The following is a 24532-nucleotide window of genomic DNA, read 5'->3' on the forward strand; positions in this document are numbered from 1 at the left end:
CCATTTTCCACCTTTCTGAGGGAATTTTTTTTCCTTCTATTTCAGTGGCTTTGTCAGGGCAAAAGATGACTTGTTTGGTACCCTAGAAAGATGGGGTCTCTTGTTGTTCCCCAAGATGGGATAGCTGGGACAGGAGGAGTGTCTTGGAGCAGTTCCTGTCCCCTCTGGGTGGGAGGCCAGGTTGTTTTCAGCCTGAGTGGGATTGCTAGTGTCTCCTTTTCATAAAGCCTTTCTCCCTCCACACTCCTCATAAAACTACTTCTACAAAAAATGTACCTCCCTCACAGAGGGGAGCAGGGATGGGGCTCAAATAGAGATGAAAGAGCACATTAGTCTTCATGTGGTGGTTTTTTTTTTTAGTTACCTGTTGTTACGACCCGCCCCAGGAAAAGAGAGGGGGGGGGGGTAACTCAGGTTTTATCAAAAATTCCTTTGGGGTGGATTAAAGCGAAGCGACACTAAATAATCGGTGTATGAAAATATATAAGATTTATTTTAACAGTTTTGTATCAACAGATAGGTTAACATTTTTGGGTGCTGTCATAATCAATAGGTAAACTAACACCTTTGGGTGCTGTCATAAGCTTTCTGGGGAGGAGAAAAATGCATAGGGGAGAGAAAGGCAGGATAAGAGCCAGGGAGAGTAAGAGAAAAGAAAAGAACCCCCTTTGGGGGGGGGGAGAAACTGTTTAGGGGAGAGGAAAACCAAGATGGGAGCAAGGGGAAAAGAGAGGCTGAGAGTATACAGTCACCGCCCACTGGATCCAGCGATGCTTGAGAGCGATGGTCCTGATTTGCAGGCGGTGGGGGAGAAGGAGAAACTCCCAAATTCCCAAAGTCACCAGTAAGTTTATATGCTCTGGCGCCTCCCTGGCATGAGGGGTTGCTTTTCCCTTTTTTGGACTTAGTCCTCCAGAGGCACATTGTCTTTTCAGTTGTTGTTCGCCCAGCAGAGGTGTCAATAGGCAAGAGCCTGCAAGGTTGACTCTTCATGGGCTATCAGAGGTAACTAATCGCCCAGCAGGTGTGTCAAAAACCCAAGGTCAGTTGTTGTTTTCAGGACAGTAGGTGTGTCAAAAGCCTGAGAATGCATAAATCATCAACTATCTCAGTCTCTGACACCTGTTAAGATCCAGCAAAGACTCCAGAGATGTGTTTTTTCTTATTACCTGGATAAAAGGATATGCTCTTTAGACACTGCAATGACACTCTGATGTCACTCGTTTAATACAGTCCATTGAGCAAATGAAGACAGTCTTCCATTACCTTGATTTGATATCCTTGATTAAACTGAGCTGCTGCCTGTTTGGAGTTCACCTCAGAGTTGAGTGATCTCTTCACTGCTGTTCCAAAATCAGTGAAGCAAGATAAAGACCAGCCACCTTAACATTGCCACATGGCCCCAGTTCACATCTTCATAACAAAACCTTGTAGGAAACATCCCTGAACATGTAGATTGCCTAGTCTGATCAGAAGAGCACAAGTGTTGGGGCAGGCGTCACTTGTCATGCTGCATGACTCTAAAGTTGATGTCCTAGGATCATCTGTATATGTGACGGCCAAGGAGCAGCCTATTGCATATTTAGCTGGATAGTGCATGGTGTGATAGACACCTCACAATAATTTTAACAGTCTGCATTGGCCTAGTAACAGTGTATTGCACAAATATTTTGGTTAAGTTTAATAGCAGACTGTAAGGAAAACAGTCAGAAAGGAAGAAAAATGGCTTGAACTCAGCCAGCCCTGCAGTTAACACAGGACAATGGGAAAGTCATGGGCTCACAGGAGTCTGGTTCAGCTTCCTGCAGGGCCTACTGAACTGGCTGGGAAAAACAGAGCCAAAAGTCTGACAAGCGAGAAGCACAAATGAACTCTGGCTGCAACAGCAGGACTCTCTTTTCAGAGCCAGGGAGATCTTGTGGAGCTGTTCAGGGGCACCAGACCGAGACTCAGGCGCTCACTGCAGTGTCTGCAGAAGCAGACACCTGCCTCAGTTGCCAGAGGGGCAGAGTTTTGGATAACTTGGAGAATGGGGAAGAATTGCTCATTTTGTAAATGCTTTTTTGGAAAAGGAAACAATACTATAGTTTTGAGAAAGTGGTTTTGACATTTTGTGGGCATCGTTTGTCACACTATCCTTGAGGGAAAGTCCACAGACATCCAAACATGGTTTTTGGTGAAACCTTTCCTCCCTGTACTGTAAGGCCCTGGCAACTCAAGGAGAGTCAAGACTCAGACTCTTGAAATCTCCCCCAGTTAGCGAAGGCTAACTAATGTCCAAGATGAGGCCAAGACCCAGTTTCTAGTAATGAACTCTGATGGGACTACGGATGTGAGCCCCACAGCCCCACTGGTCCAGGATTACCCTGGGGCAAGCTTGCATCAGGAGAAAGCATCGACTATTGGCAGTGATGATGGTAATATCCTTTGCCAGGACCTAGTATCCTTTGCTCTACAGCAAGTAAGTAAGCTAGGCTTATTTAAGTCACCTGAAATCATGTTTAATCTATTAGCATATCAGTGATTTTGCATTACATTTGCAGCGGAGAATGTGCCAGGCCTGCTCAGCTCCTGCCTTCCAGTTCCAGGGCACTAACAAGAAGTACTCTTTATGATCATCTGAGTGTATCCACACAGCATTGCTTTTCCATGCTGCATTTCAAGAACTAGCAGTTCTCCTCTTCCAAAACCAAACTGCTTATTTAGATGAAATTTCATCAAGACTCTTGTGGTCTTTGTAGATGTGCATCAGTAAGAAATGACACAGCCCTTGTTGGACAACAGCAAACACTCACTGGCTTATGTATATAAGGACAAGTGAGTGCTAGGTCATATTTAATTTGCCCTTACCACACTGACCATAATTCCATGTAACCAGAAGAAAACATTGCATGATGGGGAAAACAGGCAGACCACAAACTAAGTATACACCACAAAATCCAGTACAGCATGTTGAGTAAGCAGATGTCACAGGAAGGAAAGTACAATATAATGTAGGTACTGAAAACCTTCAACTGACATTTGCTCTTCTTTATTTCTGTCTAAAGATCTCTAATACCTGGCTTCATGATCTTATCTTTTATTCTTTCCAAGATAAAATGGAAAGCTTTTATCTGCAATTCTCTGAAAGACATTTTTCCCCTGTTCAGAAAAACGGGTATCTTCTTGTTACAGGTGAATTAATGTTCATCTGGTAGATGATTTCTGACCAACCAACCATTGACACTGGTGGGTTACTTTAGAGAAAGTCTATTTATGACCATAAAGAAAATTACTTTTAGCTGTAATCAGCAGCAGAAACAAAAGGTTTGTCAATCTTAGGTAGCCTGAGCAGTACCTTGTCCCTTAGCAGGGAGCTAGTCTCGAAACGCAATACTAATAAAGGAAGAAGTGGCCCATAAGAGCATCAATCTTTTCTGTCCACAATCACTCATAGAAACTACAGCTTAAAATCTCAGCAGGGAGCTGGATGTCAAGTACCTCATGCTTTGGAAGCACAACTTGAGAAATATTACAGGGGCTCAATTTTAAGGAGTCTTCTAAAAATCAGGCTTTGTTTTGGGCATCATAAGCTGTTCAGCATTACCAGCCAGATGCTAAGATCTTGGGCAGATAGTACATCGTCCCATAAGCAATATGTACTTCTTTACAATAGGAACTCAATCTGCTGTTTGTAATGCTTGGCATTTTAACCTCAATTAAATACACCAAGTAATCTGCAGGATATGTCTCTGAGCATGCTTACATGGTAATAATGATAAAGTAGAATGGCCATATGATTTATTATGTCTTGTGAAATAAAGCAAAGCCAATCTACTACCACAGGAAGCACCATCACAGTAGAAAATGGAAACAAGAAAAAATTAAATACCACCCAGGCCTGGTTTAAACATGCAAACTTTCTAATAAAATATCAGAACCAGATGCTGCTAAAGATGAGTGATAATTAAAGAAGATAAATTAAAGAAATGTTTTTCCAGGGAATGACTCTACTGCACACAAATTGTTTCAGCATGGGGAAAAATATATAATAAAATTACTGCTGCTGCCTGTTTTCAAAAGTTTCCATTAATAAGTGAAGGCAGGTTCCCTGCTAAATTCCCTTATATCCAGGCTCCCTCTTTGCCTCTGTTGGTTTAATCTCAGTGTGGTTTAGCAGAGTGAGCAGAGGACTGAGCGCCAAGAACTCGGTTCCAACACTGACTCACTGTGTGGGCTCCCTTATGTCATGCTCCAGGCAGGTCAGCCCTGAAAAGCATATCTCTAAAAATGGTCCTGAGGGGTCCAGAGCCTGACAATCTCCCTACTCTTGTGTCAGATGCGCACAGTTCACCAGAGGTTTTCCTCTGACCGCCAGCCCAGCAAACTGATCTCGGGGTAAGATGGTGTAATTTGATTTTTTTTTTTTGGCTTGGTGTCTCATCACAAGGAATTAGTACACTGGAAGCCAAATTATGCAGGCACCTGTGCAAACTCACGGCAGGAAACATGGCTGGAGCATTGCAGATAAAGGGTGGATTCAGCAGACCCACTAAGACCACCCTGGAGCTTTATGTGCCTGTGTATAAACTCATCTTAGTCCAGGCTGTTGTTAAGCTTCATTTTAGCTAAACACAACATGGTGTTTAAGCCCCTCAAAGACTTTTAATTTTTTTTAGATTTCTTGCATGCAGCAAAGTGCCTATCTAATTGTCAAAGGCATTTTTGTAGCAAATAAAATAACGTGCTGCACCAGAAGAGGAAAAGAATAAAATGAAACCACGTAAATACATGGCCTACTTCCCTTTTAACCACATGTTCCCCAGGCTCATAACCTCTGCAAAAGCCTATGAGGAATAATGTGGTTTGCAGTGTGCCTGTAAGGTCAACAAATCTGGCCTGTTTCAGGTTGAACAAGGGCTCAGACACAGGATCAGGTTCCCCTTGCTTACCGAGTGTCTGTGTGAGCACTTTGCTTCGCACACAGCAAGCGAAAGGTGAGACAGTGCGGTTTCAACCCACCTCATGTGGGTTTGTGTTCCTGGGCTCCGCTTCCCGTGGCTGAGGCACTGAGAGGACACGCACGGTGGTTCACTGCAGTTCGACTGCCTCTCACAAACCGGGGTAACACAGCTGCATGTCTTGTGTGCAACTGTGAAAGCAAAGGGAGCATCGTGAAGGACACTGGGCTCACAGCTCTTTCTCCTGGATAGCAAAGTCAAATGGAATGGATGAACACACACAGAGTCAAGAACAGGGACAGGCCTCTCGAGCACGCAAGCTCCTAGCTATTTGCAGATGTTTTAGCTCAATTTAGGAATTTATCCTCGATTTGAGACTCTGTGCAAGCTAAATCTGTCCACAGGTCAGTCTGCCGGCCCCAGCCATGTGGCGAGGCCAGCTGCACTCTGCACTTCTTCCAGCCCAGCCTCCTAGGAGGGAGGCTGCTGCTGCTGTGCTGTGCAGGCACAGGGGGACAAGGGCTGTGGATGACGGTAGCTAGGGCTGATTCCAAAACAGTAACAGGCATGTTCTGCAGGCCAGACCCAGAGACAGAAGAGCAATGCTGATCACAGCTCTCCTTTAGTCCTTTAAAAAGTACATTTATTAAGACCCTCTACCCACTGCACTTTGAAACTCTAAATAAGAAGTGCTGGTTATGTATCTCACAGGGAGACTGGTGATCTCTCCTTGATCTCTGCTCCAGTCCTCATGCTACCAATGCTGCAGGGCATCTGCCCCCAAATCATGCTTCTCACCAGCTGGACAGACTTCCCTGGACACGCTGAATACAAGATTCAGTGGGAAAAGAAGAGGAGGGGAGGAGAGGGGAGGGGAGGGAAAGGTTTGGGAAGGAAAGGGAAAGGGAAAGGGAAAGGGAAAGGGAAAGGGAAAGGAAAAGGAAAAGGAAAAGGAAAAGGAAAAGGAAAAGGAAAAGGAAAAGGAAAAGGAAAAGGAAAAGGAAAAGGAAAAGGAAAAGGAAAAGGAAAAGGAAAAGGAAAAGGAAAAGGAAAAGGAAAAGGAAAAGGAGGAAAGGAGTCATGAAATGGGGTGTGTAATTTATATATGAGGGAAAGTTTAAACCAGTGTGATTGGCAAGAATACAACGTTACTAAAAGCCAGAGACACGCTAATTGGTGAGTAATTTAAGTAAACTCTATTGATCTTGTAAGTTCGCCAGTTTTCAATTTTCACTTTTGCTTGCAAACAGCTCAGAAAATAAGACTTAACCAGAAACGCATGATCAGTGACTTTTTCATCCATTTTTTTAGCACTTGAGCAGTGCTCAGGTTTGACGAAGGGAACAGTTACAGAGAGTTTCCCTTGACTCACCTAAGCCTCCTCCAGAGAGAGTTGGAGCAGGCCAGGTCCTATATGCTTTCCATATTTCCATTATTTCCCTTGCAGCTGCAAACCAAGATATTCTTTTCAACCATGGTCTTCACTGCTAGCAACCAGTCTTAGGTGTATGAGAAATAACCACCAGAGGCCTGTGATACCTCAGCCACGGCACTGCAGAGGTGGGGGATTCTAAATGGTCAAGCTTGGTTCAGCCCAATTTTCTGCAGTTCTTACAGCCATGCCCAGCATAGAAGCTCTGAGCTGCTCAGAAATTTGACTGACATCATCAGCTTGCTGACAGTAAAGGAATGTGACTGTTGTCTAATGATTCAAAGACGAGTTTAGTTCAACAACTCATGTAAAGGAACAAAAAAAGAAAGCTTTTATCCCATTATCCCATTTATCCTTTATTATTTGGGCTGTAGTGAAGGCAAATTTGACAGTGTAGCCAAAATAGGTATCCCTGCCCATCCACTCTGCTCCTCTGCCACAGGTTAAGACGGTCTTGTCCTCTGAAAGAAGCACCATTGTCTGCTGGCCGATCCTCAGCTGCCGCAATAGAGGGCTCCTTCTTCCCCTCAGAGAGAGCATCAGGAAGCAGGCACAGGCTATTCCTCATTAAGAAAAATATTTACTTTACAAGCACTGAAATAAAATTTGGAAAAGTGAAAAATAATATTTATTTTGATGATGTTAAATTGCATTAAAGTCGAAAGTGAAAATTAGATGCATGCACATACACCAAAGGCATTATTCACTAATCATAGGAACATAAAAGAACTGGAAAATACCCTCCTTCACTGCCAGTAGGAAGGTTGATCTGGAATAAATTACAGGCAAAATGTATAATTAAGCAAGCTATTATTATCCAGTGTCTTAGCAGATGCTGACCTAGTTTATGGTGATTGGGATAAGAATTTGAGATTTGATTTCATAGCTATGTCTATGATGCCTTGGACCTGTTGTACTGCCCCAGAAATTCCCAGTATGCTAGCACTGGTATCTAAGTGTGGTGCTCATGGATTCCTGTCCTCCTCAGCTGCTTTAGCTTCTTGGAAAAGAGAAATGATTTCACTGATCTGTCAGCCAGCCTGCATACTTGAAACCTGTGTTTAATTACTTTGAAGAAGCTTTAATATTCTACCAGTACAAGGAGAGGGGACCTTCCACTGCAGTGCTATTCTCTTATTTTTTATTTTTTGCAGGTTTAGGCTTGTGGCTTAGTTACTGAAACAATAATTCTGTTGAAAATATCCTTGGCATGAGAGATGAGCTGCCAAAGTGTTATGGGCACAGTAATTTGTATATAGAAATGAGGATCCAGGGAACAACATGAACATCAGTGTCTGGAGGGGCTTATGATTAAAACATTATGCTGAGCTTTTATGATTTCTACAGCTAATTAGCAAGATTTACAAGCATCTAACAAAAACCAAGGCTGAACACAGTAATGATCCTTATTTTCGACTTGAAGCAGAAAACTATTGGGTTCTAAAATAGCAGGGAAAGGAAGAGGAAAAACACCCTTATCTTTTAATTTGCCCATAATTTAGGCTAATTGCTTCTCTTTTCCATAGGATGAGTGGATGTCTCTCAGGTGGCAAGTATGAAGTCTGTGACTTACAATGATGGCAAAACCTTGTTGATTTAACAGAGAAAAGGTTTCCTGCTGTTTTGTTATGGTTTCAGACTAGCACTGGTTTTTGTTTTCCAGCAGTGTAGTGGAGGAATGCGAGGTGTCTGAAAAAGCCACTTCCACCAACATATACTTGGTTGATTCTGTTCCCCTGAGGTGCAAAAGGAAAAGGAGGAGGGTGGGGGGGAAAGAAAAAATACTAAGTTACTCTGTGGAGCAATGAAGGGCTTAGTCTGCAGCCGTAGACTGCAAGGACCTCTGCTGCTCCCAGGAGGGCTTCTGGCCAGCAGCGCAAGGAGGGGGTGTGTATGACCCCAGCCCTTCCCCTACAATTTTTGTATTTTCAGAAGCCCAAACATCCTCATGTAGTCACAGACTGAAAACCCCTGGCCAGCATTGTAAAACTTGTCTATTTTGCCTGAACAAACCTTTCAGCCAGAAAAGGAGACACTCCAGAAAATGTGATTGCATGGACATCTCATTGCACAGGATGAGCCTTGCTCAAAGTGAGATGAAAAACAATGATTGTTACTGAAGCCAGTGGCAAAGGAATTGCTCCAATACAGACCCACAGCAACTGCAGTCACATGTGGTGACTGATTTTGTGGTGATTGCAGCTAGCTCCTGTGTGCAGAACAGCTGAGATTTCACCCAGAACACGGTTGTTTTGGCCAGGGTGCGCCTTGTCCAGGTTTGCCTTTGGGAAGAGAGTCTCCAGCCACTGTGGGCATTGCCCTTTCCCAGCATCTGCATAGGGCACCTCTCCTGTTTCTAGCCAGGAATACAAGGAGACCACGGTTGGGTCTGCACTCCCCTGGCTGGGAATTGTGACTGAGAGCCTCACTGGGCCCTCAGCTGCCTGGGCAGCAGTGCTGCCCTTGGAATAGCGCTACATGTAGGGAGATATGCTGTTTGTACAGCCACCTGAGGCAAACTTGACCTTCAGAGGGCTGTAATCCATTTTTTCATGGAGGTAAACTTCTACTGGCAGGCACATCTTCCCATATCCCTGGGAAGTGCTGTACCAACTGTAGGTCGCCACAATGTAATAGTTAAAAATACACAGCTAGTGTGACCACAAAATTCCACTTATAAAGTTCCATCTATTTATGCTAGAGATATACAGCATATCTCTGCTTAGAGATATACAAATACTAATATGCCACACTTTGGAGTATCCTAGCATTTTATCCTTGTTAATGAACCACTGTCATCACCTCCTTCAGTATTTTTTTTTCTCATTCCTGTATTCCTAGACAGTTGGCCTAAATGGGTATAATGGGATAATTTCCACTCCAGTAATGGTTTGGCACTTACATTATACAGTGCTTGGTAGGTGACGCATCATTAAGACAGACAATCTGATGAAGTTTATGGTGAGTCCCACACTGGAGTCATGCCATACTCTCCATTTTCACCTCCAAAGCCAGTCCATTTTTCTGGTGACATGGAGTGGGAGCAATTACACAGAAACATTTTTGGAGAGTTTCTGGTCTAACGTTAGATTGGAAGGATAAGCCAGAGAACTTTCACTGAAGTGGTACCTTAGCCAGAGGTGCTTCAGACTATGAGAATGTCACATTGGCACCTCCTGCAAAATGTCCAGTGACAGGAACATCAGCAGAGCTTGACCTCACCATATAAAGCCAGGGTGTGTATGGGTACAAAGCTCTCAAAACAAGGCTGTGCGTGAAAGGATCTCACGCTGCTGTAAAAAGGAAAGTGGAAAAAAGGCCTGGCTTGGGCAGCATTGCTGGGACACCAGCAGAGCTTGGACTAGTACCTGTAGCAGTGGGAGGGGACTAGGGCAGGGGGTACCCTGTCACAGGCAGTCCCCTGCATTCTTCATCCTCCAGCACAAAGAGCGGAGTCCTCCCAGCTTCCTTTACAGGTGTGCAGGGAAACGGGGGAACAACAGGCTGCTGGGGCTCTCTTCCCAAGCATGTGCGCTCCAGATGGGCCAGGAGTGAAAGCCAGTCAATACGGAATATTATTTATAATAACAATAATAACAATATTAATAACATAAGAACATCTGGTAGCATTTTTTGCCTCCATCTGGTAGGCTGGAGGCAGAGCATCCGGGTGACATGACAATCGGTATTTCTGTTTTCAATTTAGCCCCAGCTCAGCTGCTGCAGTTACTCAGAGAAAGGCGCTTCCAGGGACATGTCTCTGGCTCCTGGCTCGGCTGGCCCCGCAGGTGTCCCACCACTAACGGCAGAAGCACCTAAGATCAGCCATGCCTAGGTTTCCTTTATTGGCTGTTTCATAAGAGATTGCAAGGGGCTTTTTACACTTCCATGGCTCCTTTCCATCTCATCCTGTGAGGAAGTTGCCCAACTGCAACGATGTGCGGTTTCAGACAGAAAACAAAAGCTAGTTGCTTTGAAATCAAACCAGAAACAGCCTTATTACACATTTCACGCTATTGAAAGTATATTGGACTAAATACATATTTGAAATATTTTGGTATTATTTTGAATTCTGAGGCTTTCAAATTTGTCCAGTAAATATATCACTTCCACCTACAAAGAGTTCAGACATGCAACTAGCATGTAGCCTAAGAAATTAATGCTGTGGTTAAGAACAGTCCTCTAGTTTTTCTTTCCTAATTATACTGACAGAAAACTAAAAGCAAAATTACCACGGAAGCTGCAGCTGTTGCTCCTAAAGTGCATACAGATAGTTGCATTAGGAACATCCATCCTGCTCATCATTAGTTTCTCCCAGCAAATTCTAGGCTGGGGAGCTGATTTCTTTGGGATCTAGTGAAGTGGGTGGATTCCCCAGTCATGGAACAGTTGAAGCATTGCACAGACTCTCATCTGCTATAAATTTACACATGATGACAAACTTAAAAGGTGCACTATTAAAACTTCATGTTCAAGAATAATGTTCATTTAAGTATTTGAGCATGAAGTCATTAAAGACTGAGGTTTACGTAAAGCAAATGAAGTGTTCCCCTTATGCCTTCAGAGGCATGTATCCTGTTCCTGTCCTTGGGGTCAGCCAGCTCTGCACGTACACTCAAGGACAAACAAGGCCTCAACACTCACTATATTATCAAATTTGCATATGAAGTAGCAGAAAAACTGGTGATAAACAGAAAATCCAGACCTTTGGCTCAGCACTTGTCCAGTTATTAAAATCAGTTGCTTTAGATGGCATCTGAAATTAATCCATTTCTCCTAATGCACTTTCCACAGTACTCTGTGAATAATAGCTTAGAGTAAATCTAATTATGCAGCTTGACCTCCTAGTTTATGCAGCTGAATTTATAAGGCAATGCAAGGTTGCTCCTATCATCTTTGCTCTAGTGCTGTGATCCTTAAAATCCGTAAGATGAAAATTTCAATAATGCAGCACTATTTATAACAGACAAAAGCTAGGAATTTGGGTTAATTCTACCTCCAGCCTTATTTTATTCCCCACAGAGGTTCCCTGTTGTCACAAATATTATTAGCATAGGAAATCTGCTGACTGCTAAAGTTTGGGGAATTCCAATACTGAAGGAATTCCATACCTTAAATCTAATACAATTTCTAAAGCAGACCCTCTTCTAATGTATATCGTAAAGCTCTCCTGGTTGGTTCAACACTTAGTGAAAGTAGCTGGGAGCCTGGAGCTCTGGCATACAAACAGAGGGCCACAATTCCATCTCTTGGCCTGGAGAGGTAGTTGCTCCCTTTCTTTTTGGAGATGCTTGTGATGCCACCAAAGTGGGGCCCCAAAATTTGCCTTTTTTCAGAATCTCATGGCTGGTCCCGAGTGCAGTGATTACATTACAGGGCAGAACACAAACAGACTAGAAATCTGGCCACTGAGCAGCCAGAAGAAATGGAGAGGAAGCAGAGTGGAAACGAGCAGACTTGGGAAAAGGAAACTGGGAAGGAACAAAGAGAGAGCTGTAATCAGAAATCATCTGAAGCAATGCTGTTAATACATTATGCATAACAATGTCCTTGAGGACAGCCCAGGACTCTCAGCTTGGGCCAGGGAACTGTCAGCTAGAAAGGAGTAAGTTGTTACATAGGTTCATGCTATTAATAGTGACAATGCTCAGTAAATCTTACCTTGTGTGATGTAAACAAGTTTTTATTCCTGTGGCTCGGGACAAGTCCTTCTAAATCCAGAATTTATATTTCTCCCAGTTACACAGACCAGAAGTCCAGCTTTGCAGGCAGAAGTGAAGCACCATGATACTGAGCACTGCACTGGGTGCATCCATTTTTAGCATAAATAGGTATGATTCACCTTCCTCTTGCAAGATGTTGATCTTCTCTGTTCAGTTTCTCCTCCCCTTCCCACATTATACTTCTCCAGAATGAACTCTTCCCTCCCTCCTGTAGCGCATTCCCTCGCACACAAGCTCTTTTGCTTTATGTGAACTCAAGTATTTGTGACAGTCAACTGGGAGGGGGACAAGTGGTTCCTACCTTTGTCTGAAAGATTTGGTGCAGCAGGAGGGTGGGAACTACATTTCCACAGTCGCTAGAGAGGTCTTGCAGCCTGGAGAGACAGCCTTACCTCTTCCAGTGCTTCCTCCAAATATGATAATTAAATCCTTGAACCCAAAGATGACAGTTTCAATGGGGAGACTGAAGTCCACAATCGCAAAGCTTTCTAAACCCCTTTCTCCTACAAGGTGTGTTAAAGAGCCCTGGTTCTCCCTGGCAAAGGGGGGTGTCTGTGTGTGTCTGTGTGTGTGTGTGCATATGTGTTCAAACTGTGTGTCCCATGTGTGGGTAAGCAGGTAGAGCTGGAACTGAAAGAGGACAGACTCAGATTAGATATGAGGAAGAAATTATTTACTGTGAGGTTGGTGAGACAGTTGAATAGGTTGCTCACAGAATCTGTGAATGCCTCATCCCTGGAGGCATTCAAGATCAGGTTGGATGGGGCTTTGAGCAATCTTGTCTAGTTGATCTAGAATATGCTCCTGCCCATGGCACAGGGCTTAGAACAAGATGATCTTTAAGGTCCCTCCAACCCAAACCACTCTGTGATTCTAAGAAATACCTTCTCAGTCCTTCACAATGTGCCTTACTTTATCATCAGAGGGAAGCAGAGAGTCAGTCAGCCAGTCTTTAAATACCGATGCAGAGGATACTTCAATTTATTTTTGTTGGTTTATGCCTTTTTCCAATGGTTGCCTTTGAGCATCACTCACAGACAAGACACTTTCCTCTCCTTCCAGGCCAAAAAAAGAAAAAGCTCTTTCCCCAAAAAGGTCTGGAGAAGAACAGATACAGTCTACCGAGCAATTAAATTTGAGTTTCCAAGAACTGCAGGATTTTCCAAGCATCAATACCTGCAAATTTGGTTCAACATTCAGACTTGTTCTTCAGCAAAGAAAAAATGTTGACTAGATTTACCTTTGGTTTCCAAATTTAATTTATGGGCTCCCTGAGCACTGAAATATTTGGCACTTCCACCTACGTAATTCTGAGTGCTTTGGCCAGGGGACCATGGATTACTCTGTATTGTCAAAGAGGATGCGGCTGGAAGCAAAGTTCCCTTCTGACATCAGGTTAGAGCTGCCGTTAGTGAGTTGATGGCTTGTGCAGCGGGGGAAGGAAGAGAAATATTTCCTGGATTCATAAAGAAAGGACCCCGGAGTGGTCAGTAAATGGGAGAAGAAGTGAAGATGACTAGTGTTGTATTGATTGCTGTCAGCAAGCAACTCAGAGCACAGTCCCTTCCAAACTCTTTTTAAGGAAAAACAAAAGACTAGGGAACAGAAGCCATCCAGCCCAGTAAATCAGGATGGACAGTCCACCGCTACACTGGGTAAATGAGCTGGTCCAGTTCCTACAACAAAATAGCAGAAGCTGGAAGGCTAAGCCCACTTAACTTCAACCACCTTTTGCTAATGTGGGACCTTAAACCACACATTTTGGGGGATCAAGAAACAAGAGTGCTACTGGCTGCATTACAATGAACAAAATAAGCAGCAAAGTACTGCATGTGGGTAATAAAAATAATAGCCAGTGGGAAACATGAGGAATCACTTAAATGATGCAAGAGAAACGATATACATCTGAGTATATTTTTTCATAGGCAAACAGATGAAAACTGGTCCTCCAGCAAAGCTGGGGTACAGCCAGGGACTTAGATGTTGCAATGTTTTAATTTGCAGATTTCCTGTTGCCTAGCAGACTCCTCAGCCAGGAATTAGACACTCAAGATACAATTCCCAGGGAGAATTAGGTGCCTTAGAATAGTATTCCTAGAAACCAGCACACTGATCATGAAGTTATTTACACTGCCCTGGAGAAACCACAGCAGAAGAGAATGGGACCACAGTCAGAGACAGCAAAAATATCTCTCTGCTTAGTCTGAATCTCCTCCTGATGGAAGGTGTTTGCGCCCAGGTAACTCTTTGTCACATAAGGATACGTTGCTCTTTCTTCACCTCCCATTGCCTCCAGTATTTCAGTAGCTAGATCATTCTCCACAAAGAACTCTGCCAGAAACTGACCTTCTCCTTTTGCCCTCTTATTAAGTGTACATGAGTAATATTTATGTGAAATCACCTGACAAAGAATATTTATGTGATTTTATCCAGCTAACAGTAAAATGTCTCTGCATAAGCAGAATCTGTTTAGGTAATCTTATCATTCAGACAGCTGTATACTGCTTGCAAGCAATCTCTCCACTGATTTCAGTTCGTCTGCAGATCTTAAGGCATTGAGGAAACCTGCTTTAAAATAATTAAAATATACTTCTCATTGTCCAATTTAGAATAATCTTGACAGTCTAGCCTTAGAAAAACATTTTGAAATTGGCATGAATTATATATGCTTTAGACTTGTATTAGGGATCTTTTAAAATTTAAGATAAAAGTGCACTAAGTAATTTTCAATGCAGCATCACTCCCAGTCTCAGATTCAGCAGATTTCTGTCTCTAGGCTGCCGGTGAAACTTTCTTTCTGTAGGCGAGTAATTTTCATTAGTTCCTTATTTAACTCTTTAAGACAGGCTTCCCTACTAGATAACCACTGCAATTTGAAACCACAGGAAAGCAAACTGCAAACCTCTTTGCCCAGAATGACTGCAAACATGCTAGCAAACATGCACTCAATAAACAAAACAACCTTTAAGTTAATGAGGACGCATGCCAATAGCCATCGTGTTTTCTGCTATGTGAATATCCTAGACTGAAAGGATTGAGATAAGTAGGACTCAAACAGTGCTGGTGATGTAGACATTTGACTTAACAGTTAATGGAATGTGCTTCAGAACAATCTACTGAAACTGGTATGAGTAAAAAGAATAAAAAACCAGATTATTTTTCTGACCATACAAGACCATCTCCCACCTCTCAACAGTACCCCAGACTACCCCCCTGTTATAGTTAAAGTTATGTGGGATATTATTAGTGGCAAAACTCTGTTGAATAAACAGGACCCACTTAGCAATCAGCTGGACAAAACAATAGCAAATAGACCACAGAAACAATAATCCTGTGCTGGCAGAGATGGACACTGGATGATATAATTGACCTTCTGCATTTGAACCTTGTCATCTATCACTGGCTATGGGCTGCTGAAGAATGAAAAATGTGTAAGATGAAAACAGGTTTAACAATGGAAAAAGAAAACACAAATGCAAATGCAGAGTGAATACGATTGCTCAAGATGCAAATTATAACCAGATCCAGAGACAGATTAAGAAATGATGAGTATACTCAGAGTGCCAGGCTCCAAATAGTAGGTTACTGTAATGCCTCCTTTTTAACCCCACTCAGACACTGAGCCAGCAGTAAACTTCATTTGCAGGATTTGGCTCTCCCCATGTTCAGGACATAGGTAGAAATACACATTCAAAGCTCCAGTTTTACTTCTAGGTCTACAGCACTTTAGAGGCAACAACCTAGACTTCATTTTTCAATAGGAAGAGTCACAGAAAGTAGCTCATTTCATCTGAGGCAGTTGAAGGCTGGATAAAACCTGTGTATGGCATAACTAACAGATCCCCTCTGAATACAGCTCTATAAACCCTGATTTCCCAGAGTTTATACTAGAAGCTATGTGAATGCTAGTGCTGCCATTAGCTGAAAAAGTACCTTGGATTTCTACTATAAGCACTCTGAAAATCTTTGATTCGTAGACCAAGTTAAAGTTAATCTGTGTTTCTTCCATCTCTGCAGCCAGTTCCATTAGGTTAGACAGGGCCTGAGGACAACAGCATGCTAAGTGCTTCTCAACAATCTCACTCCTTCAAGATTCTCCATCTCTTTTCCCAGGCCCATCTCAGGCACATCATCTCCTCAGGCAAAATTCAGAAAAAGAGACTGTTCTCCTGCTCTAGAATTGTTTCTCCTCCCTTTCTTTGGGAAACAATGGACTTGCTCCCCAATTCCTGGTAAAGAAGCAACTCTAATGCATCCCCACTTTGTGATGAAGCTCAAATGCAGAAACTTTATAAAGGAAAGAAAAGCAGTAAAAGTACTCATGAGAAGCCACAGCTCTGCTCTCTTTCATCTCTGCTGCTCGGCTCAAGGTCCACAGAGCACCAGGGTTTCTACAATATCAGGAGGTGGCTGGTAAAATGACTACACCTTGCTTCAAACAGACCCACAGCTTCCAAGCAGGTTTGCTGACAAGCATCACCACCTGCTAGAGAAAACAGTGGGAGCCAGTCCCTCAGCCATCAGTTTTTAAGGGTTGGCAGGACCTACTGGAAGGCATAAAGACATTTTTATTATCAACATGTCTAATCAAATCGTTCGATTACAAGATTAACCTAGGATTTTGCAAAGTGATTAGCTTGATTGCCAAAGATTTTCTTACTTATTACTGACCCTTTTTTTCCAACAAAGAGAGGGATTCAGAAAGGTTCATAGATTTTATAAGACTACACCATTCTTCAATTAAGAAAGGTTGAGAAATACCACCCTTTTTCAAACTATTCAAAGACATTACAAATCCCGCTGCTCTCTGCCATATGATTTTCAAAGCAAGATTAAGAAGGGAAAAATATAACCTTAAAACATACAGCTCAACCTCTCCTAAGATCTTTGCCGCAATATAAATGGAGCTGAATGTATATGAGTGACCGTCTGTTTTGAAGTTTTACAATTTATTCTCTTACAAGTAGAATTAATAATAAGTTTAGGTTCATTTTATTCTTCAGACTCTTGCTGTCCTCTGACTCTAACAAAATGTCCCCTAATCTCAGAATTACCCCAACAGCTCTAATAAGCTGTTACAGGTCTCTGTTGAACAATTTCTTTGCAAATCAGATTAACACAGAATAATTTCCTTGGCCAAGAAAACCAAGAACTCAGCCAAGAAAAGAAAGAAAAAAAACCCCAAACCTTTCCCCTAAATTTTCATGCAAACACACAACTGTAATAATATTTGAGCATATTTTATCATCAAAATCAACTACTTCATTCTTAAACAACTTACAATATCTAGCCAGTCATCCAACTAAACTGCTGGTCTGTCCAAATAATTAGTCATATTTTAAACCAAAGATAACAAGCAAGATCATGGTTTCCATAATAAATAAATCGATCATTTTAGTAGAAACCATACTTTGTATCTGTTTCTCCAATGTATATATGTTATCGTATGTATTTCGAGGTAGTTAATACTCAGATTACAACTACTGGAGAACAGAAAAGAAACTGAGGTTGGCATAGATCCTACCTCATCCTGAGTTTCTGCTTCTGGGGCAGGAGACAGGAAAATGAAAGGTCTCAGTAAACTTCAGTCTGTCATAAGTAATGAGTAGGAAAGAGGAAGGGGAACCCACAAAGAAATCAAAACAAGATGAGACACTGAGATTTCAAACTCCCTTCTAATTTATGTAAACAGAGGCTATTTCCTTTGGGTTTAAATCTCTACCCCACCTTATTGATGTGTTGTACTTTACAAGTAGAGGTCCTAAGCATTTACTTGACTGAATAACCACAGTATGTTGCCAGAAGAAGAGTGATCACCAGGAGAACTCAGGTCACCATTGATCAGCCCAAGAAACTGGCTGCTCTACCACCTGCTAAAGGGTGAGTGATTTTACTGGCATGAAGCAGACACGTCTGGAGACAAGGACATGGCACATTTTGGTCCTTCCAGGCCCTGCATCTCAGGGTAGAACGTCCTGCTTTGCCAGAAGAGGTATCCACAACATAAAATAAAGCAGATGGCCTCCCGCTGCAGTGGGGAGAAGGCAAGAATGTGTGTCTGTCATGGCCTGAGGCACCCAGGCACAGAATCCCTTCCCCTCTACCTGCCCATCTGGGCACGTGCTCAGAGGAGGCTCAACACTGGCTGCTGGTACATCACCTCAAAGCTGGCTGCAGCAGGACTCCCTGCTCACAAGGACTGGCTGAAACAAAAACCTGGGACATTCAGAACAAAAACCCAGGCTTTGGAGTGGGGTTTTTTTGGATAGGTTTTGTTGTGGGTTTGTTGGGGTTTTTCTTCAGGCAGATATTTATGTTGCAGAGAGCACCTGAACTAACTGAAATCTAAGTAATGATGTGGGGAAGGGAGAGGGGTAGGAACAGGGAAAGGAGTGGAAAACATTGGTCATCAGTAATTCTGTACTTATAATAATTTCTAAAACTGGCTAAGCACCTAAGCATGTGCAAGACTGCATAGGCTGAAGTCTTCTTTGGATCACCTCCAAGATATTAACGCAGGTACACTTAAAATTAATGAGATTACATATTTTGTGAGATCCCATCGTTTCTAGTTCAAGGTAAGAAGAGTAATTTTGGAGGGGTCAGTTGCCCTTTCTTATCCAAAGAACTCATGCCAATGTAAAATTACTAAGTGGGAGAAGAATTAAAGCATGTCACTGGAAACTGGACAGTTTAAGTCTCTGGAGATATACATCTGACTTTATAGTTCATTCTTTGATATTTTTGTTTTAAAGACTGAAAGAGTACAAGCAATTGAACACCAATTAAACAATTACAGTGTCTGCAGGGCATTTTTTTCCATTACCGTTTCAATAACCTAAATGAGGTATTTTAGTTATTTCTGCAGAATCCAGATTTACAAAAACACACATACAAACACGCATGCCTGTGAATGCTGAAACCCCTGGTTTATAAAATCACATACTGCGATCAGTTCTGAGGACAACACAGCAGATTAGTTGGACACTTTTCAAACTGCTCTATCTTACTTTCCAGATGCTCAAAATCTACAAAGAAAAAGGTAACTGGTACCGAAGACTCTGGGTAGCAGGCTTACAGACTGGCAAAACCTTAAATCAAGAAGCTGTTAGGTCTCCTTTTCTCAGCCCAGACTATAAAGAGGATGTAATATTTCAAGGTAGAAGATTGTCAGGGAAGATATTTGCCTCTGCTTTTATAAATAATGTTTGGCAGCTATAGGGAAATGGACATTAGGTACTTTTCCATCTCTAGAGTCTATTATTCTAATTTCATTTAGGAATAGCACTACAGTATCCATCTGTAGCAGTGAAGGCTAGAAAGGCAGAGAAGCACAGGCATAAAATCACAGGCTGCTGGAACAAGGCAACATGATCAGTTGTCCATATCTGGTAGCCAGTAATCTGATAGTCCAGTCTCTTACCTTTAAGACTGAAAATATCCATCATCATAGAATAGGAATTCATTTCTAGAAGAGCAAACATAAAACTTTGAAAATAATCTTCTAGGCATGTGCTGAAGGTACCTCACCACCCTGTCCTCTGTCTTTGTGCTGATGTGTTGCATCCTGTGAAGAAGGCTAAGACGGATTCTCTGAAATGTTGTGATGTTTTTCTCTTCACCTTGTCACAGCTCTGCTGAGTGATGGAGGAGAATCTGAATGGTCTGTTCTCTCTGGAGTGAGAGAATAGTGTCAACACTGCTCTAGATTTCAGATCTGGCAAAACGTGCCTGAAGGTGACACGGAAGAACAGTAAGTTTTAATGACATCTCCATTCTCATGACTTTCGTGAAGGTCTGGTATTAATAAAATAAAGCTTTCTGAAAAATTAAATGTTATTCTTGTGTGTTTCATACTGAGTATCTCAGCCCAATGCTGAGTTAAATAAGGGAGACACTTCCTTTAGATGTGGAGTAATAAGCCCCAATTACTATTTTTAATGAAATTCTATGAGTGTGCTTTAGTCCCAGCACCATCAGTGCTCACAAACTAGCAATGCTCCATACATAATTAGGCTTTCTTGACATTAGCAAACACAAATATTCATTTTTTACTTTGAAAATCCTAACACAGATGGGTCTTTTGTGGAAAAAAATCTTTCAGACAAGCTTTGAAGATAACTGCTACAATAAAGGATTGATTTTCTCAGTTTCCTAGGTCTTGATCTGTTTGCCATACTTTAGTATAAAATAAAGAGTACCTTTCTTACAACTGACAAGTCAAAGTGAATGAAACCAATTGTGCAGATTGCAACCTTTGAAGTATTACTTGAAGATCATACTAATTGCCCAGAAAAATTTAACAGCAATTGATGAATTCACTTGCACTGCTGCTCATGGTATCAAGCAGTTTTGTTTAAGAGAACATGCAGTATATTGTGGACAATTACTTTATATTTCAGCATGAATTTCCCCACTAATTTTAAAACCATTCTTTCTTTCATGTATTTTTAGTACACTGCTGTGGATCATTGGTTCTTTCCAGCCAGAAAGCAAATGAATGTAAATGGTGCCCAAAGCACTAAAATACTAAATGCTACAACAGAACCCTCCAAAATACTAGTTTCACAGGTAGATCCAGATTGAGATTTACAGGTCCAAAACATTTTGCTTCCCTGATCTCCTGGCACAGAAAAAAATCCCAGTGGACATACTGTGTGGGCTGCTTGTGATCAGCCCTAGAAGAAAAGATGGTGGAGTGGTTTGGGAGCTAGCCTGAGATTTGGGAGATGTTCATTTTCCTGCTACACTATGATGTCATGTATGACCTTGGGTACGTCACATTTCTAAAACTAGAATATCTATTTCATAAGGATCTTCTGAGGACAAATGCATTCAAGAATGCAAGACACTCAAATCATAGAATCATAGAATGATAAAATGTTTTGGGATGGAAGGGACCTTAAAGATCATCTCGTTCCAACCCCCTGAACACTTCCAGGGATGAGGCACCCACAACTTCTCTGGGCAACCTGTTCCTGTGCCTCATCAACTTTGCAGGGAAGAATTACTTCCTAATATCTAATCTAAACCTACCTGCTTTCAGTTTAAAATTGTTACCCCTTGTCCTATCACTGCACTCCCTGATAAAGAGTCCTTCCTCATCTTTACTGTAGGTCACCTTTAGGTGGAAGGCTGCTGTAAGGTCTCTCTCGAGCCTTCTCTTCTCCAGGCTGAACAACCCCAACTCTCTCAGTCTGTCATCACAGGAGAGGTGCTCCAGCCCTCTGACCATCTTCATGGCCTTCTCTGAGCCTGGTTGAGCAGATCAATGTCTTTCTTATCTTGAGGGCCCCAGAGCTGATGGTTTACATAAATACATAAAGTAACTATGTAAGCTATGGGTTTAGAAGCTCCTAGGATAAGAAGTCCTAGGCTCCCCTGCAATTTGTAGAAAGAATGGCCACAGCACCGTATAGAAGGAGTTTTAACCCTCCTTTCCCAAAGGCAGATGTTCCACACAGGAAGATGTTCCCAGCCTCAGATGAATGTGTATTTGCATTTCACACACAGAAACCACCTTCTGCTTCAGGCAGGATATAAAATCTGGGTTACCCAATGCAGTCACAGCTGCTCTGTCACTCTGGTACTGCTTCATCATCTCAGCATACAGGGTACAAACGTCCCCACATGGCATCTCATTCCAAACACCTCCCAAAACTCTGTGTGCTGCTGTTTTCTTGCTAGGTGTTGCTACACAACACTGCTGCTTCTCCATATTATTCAGGGTGGAATTAACCAGTCATTGATTTCACACCTTGAGTCTTGTTTACGTCCTGCTACTCAGACCTTATCCGCACAGACAAGGACTGTCTCACAAAACCAAAGAGAGAAAAAACCCACCACACCAGCACATCCTCACACAAGCTAGTCAGGCATGCTCTCTGAAATGCCTGCTGCAGCATCCAAATGAAAGGAGTGCTAACACACTCAGAGTGTTGAATGTCCCACAGTCTTTCAAGAGGAAAGGACTGACTTCTCAGTAAAAATCAGTAGCCACTGAGATATAAAATCCAAATAGGCCAAAGACCAAATCAGAAACATACTGTATTTCAAAATGGCCAGTTTCACACAGTTGGAAACTATTATGAGCCAAATCAGCTTGGAGAGAGAATTTTTGAAAGGAAAACAGAAGTAATAACTGGGAAGTACTAAAAAAGAGAGCACTAAATACACAAAAGATCCACAATCACACACAAAAAAAAGGAAATTTCTGCTGCTGTGACACACACTACTACTCTACATCTTAAAACCCTCCAGAATTTGAAGAGAGGCTGCAAGTGTTGCAGGGCTGCAAATCTCTTTATGCCCCTCCAAGGTGCTAAATCCCACAGACCATAAGCCCAATTGTACTTCTGGGTTAACTTTGGCAAACCCTGTCCCTGGATCACAAGAAGTAAAGCCATGATATAGCTGTTCAGTTAAAGGAAAAATGTAATAAAGCATTAAGTCTCAAGTGAATAAATAATCCTCAAAGACAATCCTTCTCACTTTTCTCAAAGGCATGGTCAATCTCTGTTAAGAAAGGCAGTTAATGACTTTTCTTCTTCAATTTTCCAAAATTTTACATTTAACAAAGCCCACAGTAACACAAAAGCTGCTTTCCTTCTGCCAGGAGGTTCTTGGGCAATTCAGCAAGGAGCTGCACAGCCTCCACAGTCAGCCTGAGGTCTAGAAGTGATGTGACCAAGACCACAATTTCATGACTACTGTGAGCTGATCCAACAACTCACCTCTGAAGAAAGAAATTCACTCTCTTGGGGTAAAATTTTCATCAAAATAAACAGTTTTCTGCTTTCTTAATATGTTAAACTGGCACATGAAAGGCTCCAGTAAGAATCAGAGTCAGTGTAAGAGTGGGCAACTCTGCTGAGCAGAGGGTGAGAAAAGCCAGGACCAGGGAATAGGGAAAAGGCACAAATCCACTCTCCTTTCAGCAGCACTGCACTGTCACATTAGCTTCCATGCTTGTGAAACCGCAGACTGAGGACCTGCTGTGGAGCAATAACTCTTCTGCAGAACCTTTCATGAAATGTAATCCAGTACTCCCAAGGAGGATTCATATCTCACCCATCAGCTCCCCCAAAGCATCACACATATACAGTAACAATCTAGTGAAAGGGGAAATAAAATTAGCTGTGCAAATATTTAGATAACCCGCAAAAAAAGAAGTAGGCAGCAGCTTATAGAAATCACAAGCCAGAAACCTGATAAGATGGCCAAAAGGACAAAAGGAAATAAATTCTGTGACTGCCAAAAGACAGCAAGAGAGATTTTGATCTTCATTGTTTGCTCTCTTATGTGTTTGTTGAATTATTGTTTTTTCTTGTATATCAAAACCTAATTGGTTCATTTTTGGATGGACAAAGTAGATGAAAATGAAGAAGCAAAACTATTTCATAAATATTCTTATCCAGCATAGTAGAAGCAGGAGCTGATATGCGTATATGAAATGACGATGAATTAACTGGCCTCACTGTAAACAAAGAAGTACTGTAAAAAACCAGACATTACCAACTAGAGTAACTCATAAATGAGGAAGTCTGAGTTGTACACATCCAAGAGCTCCAGAACAGCAGACTGACAAGCACCCTGGACTTGGTCCTCTCCACTAGAGGACCAGAAGGAGACTAACATAACTGCTTTAGACACGGCATTGACACGAAAGATTAGGTGCCGCCTTAAAACTATATTCACCCCTACCTCAAGGCATCCTGAGAAGGAAAGATGATCTTGGTCACTGTGCATTTCCTCTGCTCCTTCGAAGCAGCTGGAGGCAAGTTAAGGCAGCCTCTTAAACATCTGCTCGTACTTGCTGAGTAGCAATGGGGCAAAACAGCAGCTAAGAGGGACAAGGAGCACATTCTATAAAAACCAAGCCCTCGGACCACTGGAAATGAGTGGGAAGGGTAAGTCTCCCACAGAAGAAGGGCTGCACATCTTTCCATGCCAGCAGGCACAGTGTGGAGACAGGAGATGCTGCTGTGCCTACACCATCCCCCTATAATGCTTCAGCAGTGGCCACCCCCTTCACAATCTTCACATTTGCCAGAAACTGCAAGTAGGCAAAGTTGCTGTTATTCATAATTATTAACAGACTATGCCATAAATATAACTGTTAGTATTCATGTGCCTTCTCTTTGCAGGAGGTGCTCCAGCCAGGTCAGCAAGGCACCTAGAACATCTACAGTGAGGAGCTCCTGCCACCCCCTCTGGCAAGTGCCGGCATCTAAGCCAGCTGCGCTCACAAGTAGCTTTCAGATGCCTTTGTGAGCTGCAGCCTCACACCTGGAGGGGCTGCACTGGTGAAGAGGACACCCTCTGGCAAGGCCACAGGAAGAGGTTGTCAGTGTCCCACGGCTCTGCTTGTGTTTGGAGCACTGCCTTTCCTCAGACTCAGCATGGTCATGAAGAGAGGAACACACTGAGCAAGGGCT

General features: G+C 42.4%; 1 protein-coding gene across 6 annotated transcripts in view; it reads right to left on the reverse strand.

The window, feature by feature from the left end:
• The window catches only part of TRMT11 (tRNA methyltransferase 11 homolog), a 105621-nt gene that overhangs the window by 48029 nt on the left and 33060 nt on the right, over positions 1–24532 (reverse strand). The window contains exon 13 of one of the 6 annotated variants that reach the window (XM_051792218.1): positions 4840–5131. The exons of 3 other annotated variants lie outside the window; for them this stretch is intronic. In XM_051792218.1, coding sequence (XP_051648178.1) covers positions 5003–5131 — 129 coding nt within the window. In that variant the 3' untranslated portion in view covers positions 4840–5002. Of the gene's footprint in view, positions 1–4839; positions 5132–5618; positions 6967–24532 lie in introns of those variants that run through there. 2 more of the 6 variants (XM_051792227.1, XM_051792226.1) reach the window with 2 other exon arrangements.

The sequence above is a fragment of the Manacus candei genome, unplaced genomic scaffold (genome assembly GCF_025592945.1).
Source record: "Manacus candei isolate 608988 ecotype Guabito, Panama unplaced genomic scaffold, ASM2559294v1 h1tg000034l, whole genome shotgun sequence".
NCBI lineage: Eukaryota > Metazoa > Chordata > Aves > Passeriformes > Pipridae > Manacus > Manacus candei.